At 43.0% G+C, this 20,897-nt stretch overlaps 1 protein-coding gene across 1 annotated transcript in view; it reads right to left on the bottom strand.

Moving 5' to 3' along the window:
• The window catches only part of LOC105068562 (insulin-like growth factor 1 receptor), an 86,272-nt gene extending 65,705 nt beyond the window's left edge, over window positions 1–20,567 (bottom strand). Inside the window, 6 exon segments of the mRNA XM_074356118.1 lie at window positions 346–477; window positions 5,832–6,003; window positions 11,280–11,504; window positions 12,152–12,296; window positions 13,622–14,160; window positions 20,443–20,567. Of these exon segments, the coding sequence (XP_074212219.1) occupies window positions 346–397 (52 nt within the window). The 5' untranslated portion in view covers window positions 398–477; window positions 5,832–6,003; window positions 11,280–11,504; ... (1 more) ...; window positions 13,622–14,160; window positions 20,443–20,567.
• Window positions 20,568–20,897: the final 330 nt, after the last annotated feature.

The raw sequence follows: 20,897 nt of genomic DNA, 5'->3' as shown, positions 1-20,897 counted from the left end.
ACAAGGGGTGGACCTGTGGTTAGAGAGGGGTCCAGGGGCCTGTCACTGTCAAGGTCACATAGGTAAGTTCTGTACACTGACATTTTACCTGAAAGTCAAACGGGTTAAGAACGGCAACCAGCAAGAGCAGGGGAACACTGGGTGGGGATGGGGGCTGACACCCTGGAAGATGGACAGCGGAGGTGGCTCACTGCGGCTCTGACCCTCGCCGTGGTGGGGCCCTGGGCAGTGCTGGCTCCCCACACAACAGGAGAAGGCGGCTCGCAAGGCACTCAGTGAAAATGATGTGTGTCCACCCTGCGGGGTCAGCAAGCCCTGGTGGCTGGAGACCAGGCCCCTCCTTACCCACGGCTGGCTTGATGGGGTAGACGGTGAAGCACCAGCCCCACCCGTTCATAGGCCCATCACTGATGAACTTCCACTTCAGCTCATCCCCCGGGATGCGCAGCTCGCTGGACCAGTCAGACCACTCCCAGCCTGGGAGAGCGAACAACACTGGTGTTGGGTTCGCCCACCATCAGATCAACATCAAGTTCCTTAGACCCAGAGTCATTTGCGCCCTGCCTGGAGCACAGCTGGCTCCTCCAGCCCACTCCTCACGTGTGTTCACACTGTGCCCTCAATATACCCTGCACCAAGCAGTTGGGAAGCAGGGCGCAGGCAGGCAACGCCCCAAGGGAGATACTCACATGCACCCATGATGCCGTGTGAGGGGCCTGCAGAGCCAGCCTCTGCCCACACCCAGTTCAGGGGCCACGGGGAGGCTTCCTGGGGAAGGTCTGACATGACAGGGGTTCCCAGGCAATGGATGAGAAAGCCCCAGCCTTCCCCAAAGAGGGTGCAAGTATGCAAAGGCCTGGGCACAGGGGTACCCCTGACCCACAGGGGCAGCTCAGCATGGAAGGGCCACCCTTAGGGAATGGAGCAGCCCAGCCAGAGCCTGAAGCCTGGGTGCCATGGGGAGCAGACAGACAGGGCTGCAGTGCGCCACCCCAACCAGGCGTCTACTTAGAAGGGCCACCAGGCAGCTGGCTGGGAGTGGCTCGGAAGGGATCTGGCTGGAAGCAGAGAAACTGGGCACATCTCACAGCAGGACTAAAACCACATTGACATTTACCGAAATGCCAGAAAAAAATCCATGCTCATCTGTGACCACACCAATTCATCTAAGGTAACATCTTATGAGGAAAACTTCGTTGAGACACAGCCAGGCCCATCATTTACATTCAGGCTGTGGCTGCCTCTGCTACAAAGGCAGAGGGGAGCAGTTATGCCAGGAAACATTAGCGGACACTTGCTCCAGGTGAAGAATAAAAAAAAAGTCTGAAGAGATCGCACGCACATACAAATAGCTGCACTGATGATTCTAAAAAGCCCCGTGAGAGCATTTAACAAGCCCAGTACAGAGGGACTCACCCCTGCTCAGCCTCAGGGAGCCCGTCAGCAGAGCAGGGAGAGGCCCAGAGGTGACTGCTCCCATCTGCTCCAGCACTCTGGCCTCCCCACGCACAGAGCACACACTCTACGTGGAGCCCAAGCCCTCACAGCATCAATTAAAAACAAATGCCCTTAAGAAGCTCTGTAGCACGAGCCTGGCCCTCCCACGCTCTTTCCAGCACCATCTCCACTGTCTGGGTAAGGCCGGCCTCCTGGACGGCCTGTGCCCCCAACAAGGACCTGCTCTCACACCGGTCACCCAGGAGTCCCACCCATCAGGGGTGAGTGAGGTACTAACATCACTTGGATAATGATCTTACTGAAAGTACTGGCAGATAAAATCTACTATATTTTGTGGATATTCATGTATTGTCCCTTCCTGAAATCTCACGTGAAAATGAAGTGGTTAACACTCTGTTCAGTAATGTTCACTGTTCTCTTCTACAGAAGCATCTCAACCTCCCTCCCACCTGACCGCACGGAGACAACCCTGCTGATGCCGCCCACGACTGTGAGGGTCATGGCGCTGCTCTGACCGCTGCCGGTCAGACTCCACCCTGAGTCCTTCTGCGACTGGAGGATAAATGAGTAGGAAACACAAAGTGACCGCTCCCGACCGGCACACCACAGGCAAGGCCAAAGTCATGACATACCGCACAGAAGCAGCGAGACTAAAACGATGTCTGACAGCTAATGAAGAGCAGAAAGTCGGGAAGAACTAACCTCAAAAAATAAGAACTTAATTAAGATTGACTCCTGCTCCCCCTGCACTGCCTCCCACAGAAGAGTCCCCGTGGTGAGCACACAAGACACTTGCACTGGGCCAGCTGGTCTGGTGGTCTCACTTCTGGGCAAATTCTCATGCTGCAGCCCCAGCTGCAAGACCAAACTTTATATCCTGCCCCCTCCACTTACAGAGCTATGTGAAATCACACCCCTCAAGCACTTAGCATCAGGTCTAGAGTCTTCTGCGGGACAAGTTAGGCTACAAAAGAATCAATGAAGGGCCAGATCTGGGCTATGGTGGAGGGAAGAAGTTGGCAAATCCTCTACCCACAAAACTATAAAACCACTCAAATTTTAATTAACAGTGATTCCAGGACTCTTCAAATCAAGGGCAAACAACAAACTGAGAAAAAACTGCTGCATTCGGGAAGGGATGGGGGAAGCCTGGGGTGTTTCCGCCTTGGGCTGGTCTACACGAGCTGGAGCAGAGCCCGACCAGGAGGGGCCCTGCCTCCTGGGGTGCTCGCTGGTGCAGAGCAGGGGCAGTGCCTGGCAGAGATCCTGGGAGTCAGAGGGCGCTGAGGGCGACGGAGAACACACGGGAGAGCCTGCCTCTCTGCTGGCCCGAGTGGTGGGACTAGGCGGGTCCAGACCTAAGAACTAGCCAGAGATCTAACAGGAAGATCCTGAAAGTCAGAGAGCAGAGAAGAGATAAGTGAGGACATCATGGCAGCCTGGGTGACCCAGGGCACATGAACTCAGGAAAGTGGGAAGAGTGGGGTACACACACAGGAAAACTGCCAGAACACTGATTTCCACGCCCTCCCTGCCCTATCCCCGCAGAGATCCATTCACAGAAGGGAAAATTCAGCAGGCTTGGGTGCTACACCAAGCAGATACGGAGCAAATCCTAAAAATCAGGCTTGAAAACAAAAATGAAAATAGCAAAGTGAAGCTGTGACATCAGTAGCTATGTGACACTGGTAGGGAGATTTCAAAGAGTCATTCCAGGCATGTTACAAAACAGTCAAAGAATTGTAGCAACATTACAAATTAAAAAAAAAAATAAAGGTCAGAGTCCACATGACACAACACAATCTTAAATGTCCAGTTTTCAATAAAAAATTATGGGCTACGCAAAAACACTGGAAAGTGTGAGCCGTCCTCAGGAAGACAGTCAGTGAACAGAAACTGACTCTGAGGGGCCGGGTGCTGGGTCTGGCGGACACCACCTTCACAGCAGCTGTGATAAATACATTCCAAGGATTCAAGAAAACCAGAGAAAGCATGACAACTAAGAAAAATATGGTAACAATGATTTAATTAAAAAAAAACACTAAAAGGAAGTTTTGAGGGTGGAAAGTACAAAGACCAAAATGAAAAATTCAGCAGCTGGACAAAACAGCAGCTCTGAAATGGCAGAAAAAAAGAATCACCATACAACTTGAAGACTACACAATTTCTGTCACTCTCTATCTGGAGAACAGGAGAAAAAAGACTGAGAAAAATAAACAAAGTCTCAAATACCTGGGTGACAACATTCAGTATACAAACATATGCATAATGGGAATTCTGCACCTCCCCCACAAAAAAAAAGAGGGAAGAGAAAAAAGGGGCAGAAAAAGTACTTGAACAGATACAGCCCCAAACCCCAAACTGGATGAAAAACATTAATCGTCAGCTCCAATAACTAACCAATCCCAAGTAGGACAAACACAGAGATCCACACCCCAGACACATTAGACTGAAGCTGTTGAAAACCAAAGATGGGGAGAAAATCATGAAATCCACAAGAGGGGAAAAGACACAAAATAAGATCATGACTTCTGAGAAACAATGAACACAGGAAACCAGCATGGTGACAAATTTAAAGTGATTAAGAGGAAAAAAATCTATCAACTAAGAATGCTATATCCAGCAAAACTATCCTTCAAAAATGAAGGCAAAATAAAAACATCCCCAAATACACGCATACTAAGAGATGTAAATCCAACCACATCTATACTTACATTAAGTGTGAATGGCCTAAGCATCTCAACCAGAAGACAAACACTAGCAGGCTGGATTAAAAAAAGCAAGATCTAACTAAATAAAAGGTGCATAACAAGAGACAAACTTTAGACTCAAAGACATAAAAGGTTGGGAGTAAAAGGATGGAAAAAGATCTACCAGGAAAACAGGAACCATTAAGAGAGCTGGAGTGGCTACACTAACATTACACAAAACAGACTTCAAGAAATGTTAATAGAGACAAAGAGACATTTCACAGTGAAAAATGGGTCAAACATCAGTAATATAACAATTACAAAGATATGCACACCTAATAACAAAGACCCAAAACACATGAAGAAAAAACTGACAGAAATGTCAAAAGGAGACAAATACACAGCGACAGCTGGGATCTCAAAACCCAACTTGCAACAGCTGATAGAACAAGTAGATAGAAAATCAGTAAAGACACAGACGATTTCAACAAGACCACCTACCACCTTGACCTCACAGACGTTTACAGAACACCCTCCTGTGCACCTCTTCATCTGACTATTCATCTGTATCCTTTTTCATATACTATACAATAAGCTAGTAATCAGCTGCCTTTCCCTTCCTGATCTAAGATTGCTTCATTGCTCTACCACCTGCTTTTACCTCCCCTCTCTTTTCTTGCCATGGATTTGGATCTAGCCTGTCTTCAGTATCAACAGCCAGCACACATTCTTCTCCATTCATGGGATTGGCCATGGTAGACATGTGGGAAGGGGGTGCCGAGGAAGAGAATGAGGGACACTCCACCAGGGTGACCATGTCGACTGGCATCAAGTCCCCAACCATGGCATTTCTGTCAGGAGAGAGAGCCAGGCCTGGGAAGCTGCCCTTCACCACCACGGGGCAGCAGGGTCGGGGCAGGACAAGCACTCACCACAGCACTCACTTTAATAGAATAAGTATAAAAGAGTTTTATAAAAAAAAAAAACAATGTTATTACTATGTAGCCCCTCGCTAAAAGCTAAAGTATTCAGACTTGACCTTATTTATTGAATGACCAAAGTGATGACAGGAGAGAAACTGCTAACATAAAAATCCAAGCAGAACAAGCATCTGACTGGCCCTGTGAAACCTCCCTGGGCTGGTGGAGGAGGTGGAGGTCGGGGGTAATTCTGTGCTTAGTGAAACCCAAATACCACAGGCGCCTCACACAAGGCAGCCAGGACAGAGCATCCTTCAACAACTGAGTCAGGTTCCTGTGTGAGTGTTTCTTTCTATTCATCAGGCCCATTGCAAGGATACACGGACATGGACAGATGGGCCACTTCCTCAGGCTGTGAGAAAACAGGAGCAGAAGGACAGAAAAGGTAACACTGGCAAAACTCTGCCTTATCAAGACTGAAGGGGAGGACAAGGGCCTGAAACCTTACTGTTTATCAGTACCAACCAATTCTTTCTTTCAACCCCCCAAATAAGTTTAGAGGTTATTGGCCATAAAGAATAATGAAAATGTTCTTTAACTTGATTTTCTAATTTATATTTCAACTTCATTCAAGAAAGCACAAAGATACCATCATTCACCAAAGGGTATCTGACCTAAAATTCACAATATTTAGAGATGATAGCCTAACATTCTCCTAGACTCACATAACTGTGGGATTTCAAAAGTCAGCAAACAAGCCTACCTGGCACATGTGACTTGCAGGGCTGTCAGTATGTGAGATAAGGCCTGCTGTTTGGCCAGATTTCCATCTAATGACAGGAGAATCTTGGCAAGAGAAGGGCAATTTGGTTTAGAATTATTTGCACCACTGATTTTATTACTGGCAACAGAAGAATCAGCATCTGAAGGCACACCTGAAAAAGAAAAATAAAGTTTGGGTTCAATTCTTAAGACTACAGTTTGCTCCATTTTTGTAATCTGACCCGTAATTTGTAAAACACATTACAGTATGCATTTTCCATTTTTCACAGATTAAGTATCAGGTTCATTATTATCTTTCGGAGTTAAAAAATACTATACTTCTCTAAAGAAGCTACTCTCAGCAGAGGCTCACTGTAACTGCTAAAAGATGTAAGTCCCCCTGCAGAATGTACTTACAGCAATTCAGCTGCACATACATCATCTGTGAAAACACTACCACAACAACTATGTGTGTTTACCTGTCACTGAAATCCAAGACAAACAGGAATCCAAAGCAACAGTGAAAAGACAAGATTTCACAGTACACAGTCCTAGTGGATACATGTTCCAGCTCACTGCCCTGAGGGTTCCCAGACCTCAGCAGAGGGAAGGCACCAGGAGGAACCCAGTGGTCTCTGTGGGCACAGGAGGCAGAGCTCAGAGCCAGGGAGTCTGATGTGGCCCAAGCTCACAGGACAGGACACGAGAGGAGAGAGTTGCCCAGAGAGCCCCTGGAGACATGCAGGTGCCCCCCTCCCCAGCCCAGCTGAGGGTGCAGCAGAAGCTGATGGGTGCCTACATGAGAGGGCACTGCCCCAAGCCAAAGAACCAACTGCAGGGAAGGACTGTGCTGGGGCGCGCCAGCTGGGAGGGCACAGAGGACCCAGCATGGTGCCTGCTCCCATCAGCCAGGTGGGAAGACCTCACCGTTCACCAGGCACTGAGTAGAACACCCAGTGGTGCGGAACAACTAGTCCCAGACTAACATCAGGTCTGAATCCACTTAACAAATCCAAACCAAGATCCAAAGTGATCAAACTACTTCAGAGTAACTTAGTTATAGACATACAAAAATCTCCAGAAACATTCAGAGTAAAATTTACAATGTACAGCATCTAACTACAAGTTACCAGGTGGGCAGAAAGGCAGCAAAATATCTGTGATTCAGAAATAAGGAAAATCAATAGATCTGAACAATCCAGAGCTAACATGTATCTTACAATCAGCAGGCAACTTAAAACACTTATTATATCTGTATTACATATGTTCAAGAAGAGAATCAGAGACATGGAAGAAAGAACACCCAAATCAAATTTCTAGAGGAGGATGGGGGTGACGGGTATAACTTAGCAGTAGAGTGCATGCTTAAAATGCATGAGGTTCCAGCTTGAATTCTCAGGACCTCCATTGAAAAAAAAAATAAATAAATAACAATTTAAAGTAGTAACTTTGACTAAACTTCAATAAAAACAAAGAGTTAATAGGTGACTGAGTTTTAACTCTTAAAAAAAAAAAAAAAACTCTAGAGAGGAAGCTACAATGTCTGAGACCAAAATAGTTTGGTAACATTAACAGTATATTAGAAAATGAAGAAAAGACTAGTTTATTTGAGGATACGGCATAGAAACTATCCAAAATGAAATACAGAAAAAAAGTTTAAAAATGAACAAAGCGTCAGTTATCTGTGGGATAATTTCAAGAGACCTAATATACATGAAACTAGACCTCCCAAAAGACAGGAGAGAGAAAGGTATAGGAAAAATTTTTTTGAAGAAACGATGACTGAAAAATTTCCGAATTTGATGAAAATTATAAACCCAAAGATCCAAGAAGCATAATGAACTACAGGTACACAAACCATGAAGGTAAAAACCAGGAAAATCAAGAGAAAATCTGAAAAGTCATCTGAGATAAAAGACGTGTTAGGTACAGAAGAGCAAAGATAAGAATGACAGCAAATTCTCAGTGAAAACAATGTCAACTCCAAATTTTATACCCAGATAAAGTATACTGTGAACACAGAGCAAAACAATGACTAGTTCAGACATAAAAAGCTGAAAGGATGAACCCCAGATCTGAACTACAAGACATAACAAGGGAAGTCCTTCAATGAGTAGGAAAACGATGCCAGATGGAAGCAGGGTCTCCACAGAGGAATGAAGAGCACCGGAAAAGGTAACCACGTGAGCAAATGCAGAGACATTCTTTTCTTAACCTAATGTGCAAAAAAATACTATCAAGTTTACAACATACACAGAAATATATAACAACAACAGCACAAAGGTCGGGAAGGAAGAATGGGCCACTTTTGTTTACTATACGTATCACTAGGATAAGTCACATGCACATGATACACATCCTAAAGCAGTCACTAAAATAACACAAGTTAGAGCTCAAAGAAAACAAAGAAGAAAAATAAAATCATAAAGAACAACTAATTCAAAGGAAGGCAGAAAAAGAAAGAGAACAATGAACAGCTAGAAGTAATAAAAAACAAATAGGGAAATACTCATAGAGACAAATAGGTTGAAAGTAAAAGAATGGAAAAGACAGATACACAATAGTTCATCACGGTATATGGAATACCATGGTTTACATACTATATAGCATTGATCAAAAGAAATGTTATTATATCACATGATCTATATTAATATCAGAGAAATATGATTTTAAAGCACAAATTTCACAGCAAAGGGATAAAGAGGGTAATCAGTCAAGCACTCAACTAATTAAGAAAAGTAACTGTCTACTTAGAAAAGTAGGAAGATCCTGAGCCAATGACCTAAGCATCTTAGACAAAAAGAACTAATAAACATCAGAGCAGAGATCAGTGAGATAGAAAACAGAAGAACAATGGAGAAAATCAAGGAAACCATAAGCTTGCTCTTTGAAAAAACTTAATAAAAAAAAAACTGAATAAAAAAGAAAATACAGTATACCAAAACCAGAGACATGCAGCTAAAGCAGTGGTGAGAGGGAAATTCACAGCACTGAACGTTTACATGAGAAAAAGGTCTTACAGTCAATGATCTCAACTCTCACCTCAGCAAACTAGAAAAGGAATACAAAATAAACATAAAGCAAGGATAAAGATGAGACTATAAACCAATAAACTGAAAACAGATAAACAACAGAGAAAAATCAAAGAAACAAAAAGCAGCAAAACCAAGAGGGGTTTATTCAAAATATGGAAGGCTGACTCAAAATGCTGCACATGAATATCCATAGCAGGTTTTATCTGTGATAGCCAAAAACTAGAAATATTCCAAATGTCCTTAAAAAGAGCAATTCTGTTTCTACACACTAGCAAAGAGCAACTTGAACATTTCTAGATAATAGCAAAGAATAAAACAAAATTTTAACACATATCTTACAATCAGCAGGCAACTTAAAACACTTATTATATCTGTATTACATATGTTCAAGAAGAGAACCAGAGATGTGGAATATAGAACACCCAAATCATTTATAACAGGATAAGCAATAAGAAACACTTAGGAGTAAATATAACAAAAGATACGCAATACCTGTACACTGACACTGCAAAACACTGCTGAGAAATAGTAAAGATTTCAACCAATGGGGAGAAATACTACATTCATGGGTTGGAAGATTCAACACTGTGAAGCTGTCCCAAACTGATCTACATTCAATGCAATCAAAATCCCAGGTAGGCTACTTTATAAAACTTGACAAGCTGATTCTAAAAGTTGCATGGAAAATGCTAAGGGCCTAGAATACCCAAAACATATTTTAAAAACAACAAAGCTAAAGAATTAGCAAAGCCCGAATTCAGTCTGTTATAAAGCTACAGTAATCAAGACAATGGGGTGTTGTCATCATAACACAAAAATAAGTCAATGAAACAGAACTGAGAATCCAGAAACAGATCCACACATACATGACAACTGATTTTCGACAAAAGTGCAAATTCTTTCAGTAGAGAAGCAACAGTTTTCGTCAACAAATGCAACTGAAACAACCAAATATCCCTTCACCAAAAATAAATGAATAAAATTCAACCCATACCTCATACCATGTATGAAATGTAACTCAAGTTCAAGCATATGCCTAAATAGCAAAAACTACAGAATTTTCATAGGAAAACACAGGAAAAGAATCTTTATGATGTTGAGTTAGGCAAGGCTGTTTAGACACAGCACCCAAAGTACAATCCATAAAAGATAAAAATGGATCAACTGGACTTTATCAAAATTGACATTTTCTGCCCTTTAAAATTCACCTAAGAGAATGAAAAGACAAGCCATACCGGGAGAAAATATATGAAAATCATATATCTGATGAAAGACCTATACCTAGAATACATAAACAATGTTCAAAATTCAATAATAAACAAACAAACAACCTAGGTTTAAATACAGGCAAAAGATATGAACAGACACTTCAACAGAAAACATATTTGGATGGTAAATAAGCAAGACGCTCAGCTTCATAAGTCATTAGGGAAATGCAAAGTAAAACTACGATGAGATACCGCTACACAGCTGTAAGAAAGGCTAAAATTAAAGACTGGCCATGCCACGTACAGACAGAAATATGGAGGAGCTTTGGAACAAGCCCTTTGCAAAACAGTTTGTAGGTGTCTTAAGAAGATAAACATGCACCTACTTTGTGATCCAGGCATTCCTCTCCAGGCCCTTACCCTAGAGGAGTGCAAGTGCAGGTTCTCGTGAGACCTGTGCACAAACGTTCCCAGCAATTTTGTTTGTACAGCCCCCAAACTGGAAACAACCCGAGTCCGTCAACTGGCAGATGGAGGAACAGACTGCAGCGCACCCATAAATAAAATATTCAACAATTGAAAAGAATGAAATTTTGATGCAACATGGATGAATCTCAAAATAATTACAGTGAGTGAAAAAAGTGAGATTAAGAAAAGAGTACAAACTGTATAATTTCATTTATGTAAAACTCTAAGAAGGCCAGCTGATCTACAGTGACAGGAAGGCAGTCAGTGGCTGTGGGAGGCAGGGATGGGCCGTGAAGCTGCACAAGGAAGCTCAACGTGGTGTGTGTGTTAGTTCATTATCCTGACCGTGGTGCTGCTCTCACAGGTGCACACGTGTCACAGCTGGTGGCAATGACACTTTCAATACATGCGGCTTATTGCGTGTTGATTACACCTGAATAGAGCTGCTGAAAACACCACGCGGCCCAGCACGGTGCCTGCACTAAGCAGTTGGCAAAGGTGCACAGCATAGCTAGAGCCGGCCTGGTCATAATACAAGAACCTACATTCTAGCTCCTTCTTGAGTTTTCATCCCAGCAGGAATCCCAGCACAGTGCACTGTGATGAGTCTGTGGCTTTGGTTCAGCATGCAGCTCACACAGCGCTAAAGCCTCTGACCCAGGAGTGCTGTTAAATGTCCAATCTGTGACACCAGTGCGGCGTATGGAAGGGTCTCATATAAAACACAATCTGTGTTACCTAAATAGGAAGCACCTAAGGGTCCCTCGCAGTCTGGAAGAGGATGGGCTGGTGGACAGAGGGTGTTGCCACATCGACCGTCATCCATGCCACGCTGTGCAAAGACCCACAGGCCACTCGTGTGACCTTCTGGCCTTCTAAGCCTTGCGTGAGTGTGGGCTTTCTATTAACTGTGGTCGTACCATTGCCCTGTTGGCCATGGTCATCGTCACTCCAAGCATATACCTGTTGGGGGAGGGGCAGAATTTTTCAACATTTCAGAAAATTTTCTTTAAGTTTATTTCAAAATTCTTGCCAATGACTACAGATGAGTTTTTACTTAATATTAACCCACTGAACTCATTCATCTATTTCGTTCTGTTACAGGAAGCAGGGAGGTTTTCCTCTTTAACTAAATGCAATAACTAATTTCTTCCTTTATTTTGCGAAGAAAAATGATCAAAAATAATATGTTCACTTTTCAAGTAATGCATTTCTTGGCTTTACAGAATTAGAAAGTATATTCATTTTTAATTCACTTTGATTGAAGCACAGTGTGCTGATTCATTGTCAGAAATGAATTTAAAAGTATGTCACCCACAAGCCTGCCTGCCCATGGCCTCCCATGGCAGAAGAATGAGGAACACCTGTCAAGGATAACTTAACTTCTGACATGAAGTACATATATATATCTCCCCATAAGACACTTGAGTGGGACCTGCGTCAGTCAGCACCTCCTTCCTGGGTGCCTCTACTCACCCTGGCTCCTGGGCAGGTGTACACAAGAACCCAATGGACCAAGCCAGCCCTCCTGGTTCAAGAACCAGGACTCACCTCCTTTCCTCACAAGCTGCACTTTTGAAACAACAAAGACTTGCCAAGATTTCACTTACCTGCCCTGCATCAGTGACCACCAGGCAGTGCAGGACCCTGAAGTCCATGTGCACAATCTTCTTTCCACTCAGCGCTTCCACCACCTGTGGCTTCCTCATGGGCATGTCAGAGCCACGGCCCAGCCTGAAGTAATCCCCCTTCCCCCTGCAAGGAGGTCAACAGATTTTAATAGATGGCTGCGGTCTGGCGATGGCCCACCAAAAGACACTCATTGCCACGGTGCTGCAGCAGCTCACTGACATCACACACAATACCCAAGGTCTTTAAAATCACGGTACAAAATACCGTTCACTGAAATTAGTTCATTAATTCTGCTAGCAAGATCCTGAATGTGTGTTTCACAATATTGAAGCTCCTGGTGGAGGTTTCACACAAACAGATTGAAAACATGATGTCCAGCCTCAAATGGCTCTTAAAATATCTCTGTGCTCTAATTCTTTCTCAACCTGCTTCTGGCTCAAGACACCCGAGCTAAGGCCATTACACTGTCCATGGTCAGCTGGACAGTCCACTCCTTTCTGATTTAATAAAATCACCCTTCACTCAAAACACACCTGAACTCTTTCAGGGACCGAAGAAATCAGAAATCTGTTTCCCACCCATTTGACTAGTAGGCTTCTTGCACAGCAAGAAAGCAGGAAGACCCATTATACACACCTCACCTAAACAAGACAAGCTAAATTTCTCGTGTTCTTCTGTAAATGGCCCAATTATAATGGGAAATGTCTTCTGATAATATTGCTGCTAATCCCAACTCGCATAAATAAAAGGACAGACAGGCTTACTGTGTCTTACAAATGCCAATACCACCATCCCTTCCATACAGCTGAAGGTGATGGATGTTGTGTGAGCTGGAAGTCCCTCTTCCTGACAGGACTGCGTTTCCGTGCCCAAGTGTGTTTGGAGGACTTAAAAATCCAAACGTCCCCCCCCGAAATAAAACAAAAACAAAACAAAAATGGGGAGAAAAAAAAGAAAAACAGAAAGGAGGAAAAAAAAAACACCCTCTTGGGGCCCTTTATGCAAATTATGTGCAGTGCCTTTTATTTTAAAATTAGTTGGCAACTGATCAAGACCAACATAGGAACAGTAACTTTTGTGGAACAGAAAGACAAAAAACCCCACTATGACTGGGATGTAGCAGGTTAAAATGAAGGAGGCAAAAAGAGGACACCTCTGAGCTATCCATGAAGATGGGTTTGGACATGGCTCTTTTAAAAACTTCATTGTCCCTTTGCAATCTTTTCAAGTTAAAAAAAAAAAAGTCAGCTTTGCCCTCTTGTAGCGGATGAGTGTGTTAATCTCCTTCTGATTCAAGCAGCTTTGCACTTTGTTTTTTGGAAAAAAAACACCATTTCTATAAAAACACACAAGAAACAAACTCGTTTCAATTTAGTCACGAGCTAGCTACAGGACTCTGTTGCACACAAACTCCTGTCATGGGGGACTGTTCTCTGTCAGCCCCTTACCTCACTGTCCGATGTCCTTCAGTCAGGTAAAGTGCAGGACCTGTATTAGCAGAAAACTGGTACGTTGGATGTCCAGCTATGCCAGTCTCTTGGCAGGGATTGGAGTAGATGGTTAAATTAACGTCCATAGCTCCATTCTGTCTGAAGTCCAAGGTATTAGCAGCCACTGGGCGGTTCTGCTAGGCCTGACTGCCTTGACTGCCAGTAGAGGAGGAAGATGTGGAGGAAGAAGTAGTTGAGGAGGACAGGGATGTCATGGAGTGGTGACAATGGCCAACCTCCATAGAATCCTGGGTAGAGGAGCTATTTGTTGGAGAACTGTAGACCTTTGGCCTGGTCCGGTTACCCAAGGCTTGTTGTCCATGGTGGTGGTGGTGGTGGTGGTGGTGCTGGGAACTGTTTCCATGGTGATGATGCAATGCATTCTGTTGAGGGGCTACATGGAAGGTTGTTCCTTGAACGGGATGAGTTTCAACAGTGACTTGTGTGGGAGCTTCAGTGCCTGACCAACCAAGGGGAACAGGAAATTGCTGGCGCACCTGGAAGAACAGATTTTAAGAGGATTTATTCAGAGTACCGTTGCCAAGTTTCAATCTTCAATGAAAAGCTACAACACTAGCATTTACATTAATTAGAGGATTTTGAAACTTTAATGTGTTAGATAGTTCTGTAACACAAACTTCCAAATACGTTCAAGGGTAAAAAACATTTTACTATGAAATCTTCAGCAAGTTATACCCATAAACAGGCTCATATATTTTACTGGCCACCTTCTTTCCTTGGGAGCATTGCTTATGCCAGGGGTCAGCAAACTTTTTCTGGAAAGGGCCAGAGCGTAAATATTTCTTATGGGTCACAAAGGAATTCTTTACTGTCCCCCTAAAGCCCCTCCTCTCTCCATCTTTCCTTTTTTGATAAAAGCCCTACTACTCATCCAGCGGCGTGACCATCCCTCCATTCAGACAGCCAGCGAGCACTACTGAAGCCACCTCCAAGCCAGAGCCCAGCCTGGCCTCTCTTCTCCATTTCCAAAACCTGACCCTAGATGAGGCCACTACCATCTCTTGCCCAGACTAACAAAACAGCCTCCTAACTCAATCAACTCCCGTCTTCCATCCTTGCCTTTTTCCAAACCACTCACCAAAGAATAGGAAGAATAATTCTTTTTTAAAAGCACAAATCCAAGTTAGGCAAGAAAAGGAAATAAAAGGCATCCCAATTGGAAATGAAGAAGTAAAACGGTCACTATTTGCAGATGACATGATATTATAAAGACTCCATCAAAAACCTGTTAGAACTAATAAATGAATTCAGTAAGGTTGCAGGGTACGAAATCAGTAACAGAAATCTGCTGCATTTCTGTACACTAATAAGGAAATATCAAACAGAGAAAGAACACAATCCCATTTACAATGGCATCAAAAAGAATAAAATGCCTAGAAATAGATTTAACCAAGGAAGTGAAAGACCTGTATATTGAAAACAAGACACTAATAAAAGAAATAGAAAACAAAATAAATGGAAAGATAGTCCATGCTCACAGATGGCAAGAATCAATGTTGTTAAAATGTCTAAACCACCCAAAGCAATCTACAGAGTCAATGCAATCCCTATGGCAAAATTCCAGTGGTCTTTTTTAAAAAAAATAGAGAACAAATAATTCTAAAATTTGTAATCCACAAAAAAACCACTGAATAGCCAGAGCAACCTTGAGAAAGAACAACAAAGGTGGAAGCATCATGCTCTGTGATTTCAAACTATAATACAGAGTTATAGTCACTAAAACAGTATAGTATAGCATAAAAACAGACACATAGATCAATGGAACAGAAAAGAGAACCCAGAAACAAACCCACACATATATGGTCAATTAACTTATGATAATGGAACCAAGAACATACAATGAAGAAAGGACAGTCTCTTCAACAAGCTGTGTTGGGAAAACTAGACAGCTATACAAAGGAATGAAACTCAACCACTATCTGGTATCAAACCCCAAAATTAACTAAAAATGGGTTAAAGACTTGAACCTAAGACCTGAAATCATAAAACTCTTAGAAGAAAACATAGGTGGTAAGCTCTTTGACACAGGTCTTAGTGATGATTTTTTGAATCTGACACCAAAGCGAAAGCAACAAAAGCAAAAATAAGCATATGAGACTATATCATACTAAAACACTACTGCACAAAAGGAACCAACAAAATGAAAAAGTGACCTACTGAATCAGAGAAAATATTTGTAAATCGTGTCTCTGATAAGGGGCCAGTATCCAAAATATATAAAGAGCTCATAAAACTCAACTGCAAAAACCCAAACAATCCAATTAAAAAATGAGCAGATCTGAATAGACATATTTCAAAGAAGACATACAGATGGCCAACAGGTACAAAAGAAGATGTTCAACACCATCAATTATCAGGCAAATGCAAATCAAAACCATGACAAGTTATCCTCTCACACCTGTTAGAACGGCTATTATCAAAAAGACAACAAATAACAAGTGTTGGCAAGGATGTGGAGAAAAGGGAATCCCACTGTTGGTGGGAATATTAACTGGTGCAGCCACTGTGGAAAATAGTATGGGGGTTCATCAAAAAATTAAAAACAAAACAACCATATCCAGCAACCCTACTTTTAGATATTTATTTGAAGAAAACAAAAATACTATCTTCAAAAGATACATGTACCCCCATGTTAACTACAGCATTATTTACAATAGCAAAAACATGGAAAGAACCTAAGTGTCCACCAACGAATGAATGGATAAACAGAACAATCCAAAACCCATGTGCAATCTGCACAATCTATACAATGCTTATCTCTCCAACCTTTTCCTCCAGCCACCTGGGCTCTGACTATACAGGGTCTTCCTTCTATTCCTCCACCTGGTCAGAATCTTTCAAATGCCTCAGGGTATTTGTACTTACTGTTCCCTTCTGCCTAGAATGCTCTGATTTCTAATTTCTGCTTGCATGCTTCTTCCACACCCTTTCAGTTTCAGAGTCTCCCCTCAACAACACGGCTAATGCTGCCCCAACTTCTGCAGCACAGGCTACTAGTTGTCCTCAAAAAACATATTCTTCTTCCTGAGCACATGACTGCACCCCATATACTAGCCTTCCCTGTACAAGACATGGCCGTGTGACTGTTTTAGTCAAAGGAATGTGAATGAAAGTCCCTATGTCATGGCCAGATATGGCCCCTAAATTACCTCCCAAGTCCTTCGCCTGCTGGGGGCAGCAGACAACCAGGCCCTCAGGGACCGGCAGTCGCAGGATGGTAGGGGAGAGCCACACCCCTAACCTGAATACCCATTCAGGACTATTACATAAAAAAGAGTACTTTTATTCCTTTAGCTACCATATTTTGGGGGTCTACTGATCTGTTATCAGTTGGGCCTACTTGCATTAATATAGTCCAGCCAACAAACAGCTATTCTCAATTACATTAGGTTTTGTTTATTTACTGTGTCACTGTAAGTGCTAGGAAGGCAAAGACTGTGTCTTTAGCACCAGTAGATAGCACGGATCATTAAGTATTTACTCAATGAAGGTGGTCTCAGAATCAAAATTGCAGAAATACTATTGAAAATAATCCAGTAGAAAAACAGAAAGTTCTCAGAAAACACTAATGGTTTTTAAATTATGAAGCTACTCACAGGGAAATATATACATGGTCTTGTGGTGGCTCACAGCGAAAGAGAACGTGACAATGAATGTATATATGTTCATGTATAACTGAAAAATTGTACTCTACACTGGAATTTGATACAACATTGTAAAATGACTATAACTCAATTAAAAAAAGTTTAAAAAATTAACAAAGCTACTCAAAATTCATGCATAAGAAGAAATGAACAAAATATAACTATACTCTGTCCAGCACCATTTTTCATTTCAGACTTCTCCAAAGGTGATCACACTGACTGTGTCTCCGAACTCTGTTACTGGGAAGCTAAACTGATAACACTACATGGAGGGCAACTTGGCAACAGCTAACAAAATGACAAACCACATTATTCTTTGACCCAGCAATTTCACATCCAGGAATTTTTATCACAGACAAACTGCATGTGTGGATGATTTACATACAGGGTTATTTATTATGGCATTATTTGTGGTAGTAAGAAAAGACTGAAATAAGCTAGTATGAGCTACTGATATGACTTACAGAATATCTAAACAATGGAATACTATGACTTAAAAAAAATGAAAAAGCTCTCTATGTAATGATACAGAAAGATAAATATATACATACATATAAATTTTTTAAATACACGTGTAACATGTTAAAATAAAAAACCAGATGTGAAACAGTATGCATGGTACGCTACCGTCTGTGTACAAAGGTTAGGTGAAGAATATGTATTTGTATTTGCTTGCATGTGTATAAAATATCTCAAAAAGTATACATAAAACTAGTAACATTAATTTAGAAATTAGGTGGCTAGAGGACACAGAAGGGAAGGCGGCTCACTGAATCCTCTTTTGTTTAATTTAAACCATGTGAATGTATCAACTATTCAAAAATTAAATAAGAAAAGAGCTGAGGCAAATAAGGCACAACACTGACATCTGTTACACACAGGTGGGGGCCCAGGTGGCTTGGACTACTCCCTGGATCGTTTTGTGTGTTTGCAGCATCAACTGTATTTAGAGGGAGAAAGGGAAGAAGGAAGGAAGGTTGTTCTAGAGAATCAGGGAAAGCCTTTGGCAGTGATATTTAAGACCTGCAGGATACACAGTAGTTACCAAGGCAAGGACAGAGGAAAGGAGCACTCCAGGCTAAGCGCAGACAATGGGAGAAACGTGAGAGAGAACACACATTTTATATTCCAAAAAGTGAAGAGCATCCAGTAAGACCAGAGAGGAGGACGAGCAGCCTGCGTAGAGGCCGGACCGCCGGAACCACGGTAACCCTCCTAAGGAGTCTGAATTTTTTTTCAGTACAAGAGAAGGCCAAGAACTGGATCAGACTGCTTGAATGAACACTGACTCGGCTGCAGAGAAGAGAACGGGATAGACTGGTGAATGAAACTGGACGGTGGAGGACCAGTCAGAATAGTCTTTCTAATCAGATAAACTAGAGATGGTTGTCGCAAGGGGGTGAAGTGAGGTGGGGAGAATAAAAACACACACAGGCTATTCAGAACGCACGCTCTCCACCCTCTGATTCGCTGTAGGCATGAGGGAGAGAGGAGTCTGGATCAACTCCCCAGGCGCCAGGTGTACGACCTGAGCAAAAGGGTGAGTTCAGGGCCATTTGCACCAAGAACAGGTAAGGGCAGGAGGGCGGCGGTGGACGTGGAAATGACGGCAGCTGTTCATGGGCAGCATCTGGAGTGTCGTGTTGTGGAGCCTTTCAAAATGATACTGACAGTAGATGATTAGAAATAAAGGCATGAGGTTCAGGAGTGACATGTAGGGCAGAAATAAAGATGTTAAGTGATGTGCCTCAGGACAGTTGCTACAGTCATTGGTTAGAGCTGTGAGGTGACAAGGAAGTGTGTCATGTGAGGAAGAGGGGCACAGGGTGGGAGGAGGAGAATCCAGAAAGGAGACAGCGGGGGTGGGATGGGGTGGGACAAGGGACAAGTAAGATGGAGGAGAGAGCTTCGAAGAGCAGGGGCAAGCCAGTGTTGTCAATGTGAGTGAGGAACAGAACGAAGTGACCGTGTGCCCTCTGAGCACCTCGTGACAACCACTGGTGACACTGCAGGAGCAGCTCTTGGAGCCGGGAGGCAGCCCAGCTGGGGCGAGCTGAGGAGCTGGTAAGGGGTACAAGACAGAGCCCACAGGAAGCAGAAATGTGGGGCGAGAAAGACATGGGCCAGGGCAAGGTTTTGCTTCCGACGGGAGACCTGGGGATGAGTAGGGGCTGCAGACAAGGAGAGACATGGACAGGACAAACGGAGGCTGGTGACACACAGTGAGGAGTCCCTTTTGTAAGGCTGTTCCTTACACAGTGATGAGTGAGAGAGAACAGAGGAGGCAAGACCAAAGGTTTCTGAGAGGAGAAGAAGGGTTTGAAACCATTATTAAAGAGAATGGGAGAGAGATGATGGCTGGAGAACCAGGAAAGCTTGCCCAGGAAGGCCGGTGACTGTGAGCAGACAGCTGCACATGCAGATTTCTACACCAGGGACAAGGGCTGGTGTTCATCAACTTCAGTTTTATTTCACTCATCAAATAATATACTGGCCTCTTGTTATAAAACACCGCTATGCAGTACTCAGCATGAATTAACTTATTATTTTACAAACGGTATTTAATGAATATTTTTACTACCACCATCTGCTTCACCCCTTAAAAAATTTACTTAATTAGATCCTCTTTAACAGCTTTAAAAAACAAAAAACCTCCAAACAAAAAATGAAACAAAACAACATGGAGGTGAAAATCAAACTACAATTCAGAATCAGATTCTGATTCAGTATGTAGGCCTGTCCATAATCAAAGGTCACAGGAGGCAGAGAGTGCAGTAATTAAGATGAGCCTCAGAAAGTTACTTAACCCACTGAAGTCTCAGTTCCCAATGTAACATGAAAATCCACACTGTGTGAGGCTCAAAATGCTGCCGCAGTAAATGAATAAACACGGAAAAAACACTTGGAGCAATGGCTGGTATGCGCTCAATAAATGTGAGCTATTTCTAAACAAGGATGTGATTCTTCAGTCAGAAATAAATCAGAATGCCTTATAAACGAGGAAGGTACGGCCCTGCAGAGTAAATGACACAATCATTCAGAAGACACCTCGCACCCAGTACTGCCCCCCCAGGCACGGCAGGGCACGGGATGAAGGGCGGTGCCAGGGCCCACCTGCGGGCTGTGTGTCTCACAGTCCATGGCCTGGACAGCGGCGGAGAAGTGCCCGCTGCTGTGCAGGTGCTGGTGCGTTCGGTCCGACCTGGCTCTCCCACTGCTGCTCGTCCCCGACAATCCACCTGAAGTATCACAGCACAACACACCTTGTGAGTTGAAAGCTAATTCTGTCCAAGTACATATCCTGCAACTGTACCATTAAAACTGGAACTGTGTCACCAAAAAAATTTCTATTAATGCGAAAGTATACCAGAAAGGCATCCAATTCTCTGCGGTCTTTCACATCAACCACTGAACTAAAATGTAACCAAGTTTGGTTACATCGGGAAAACTCAAGCATGTAGACCAAGTATTTCCATTTTAAAAACAATTTAAAATTTTGGTTTTGTTCCCAAGCAGCATTTACTGACACATATAACTAAGTGTTGGAGCTTCAGGGGAGGTGACTTTTT

Source organism: Camelus bactrianus, chromosome 32, assembly GCF_048773025.1.
Source record: "Camelus bactrianus isolate YW-2024 breed Bactrian camel chromosome 32, ASM4877302v1, whole genome shotgun sequence".
In the NCBI taxonomy this organism is placed as follows: domain Eukaryota; kingdom Metazoa; phylum Chordata; class Mammalia; order Artiodactyla; family Camelidae; genus Camelus; species Camelus bactrianus.
The sequence above is the reverse complement of the archived record's forward strand: the minus strand, read 5'-3'. Positions and strand labels throughout refer to the sequence as shown.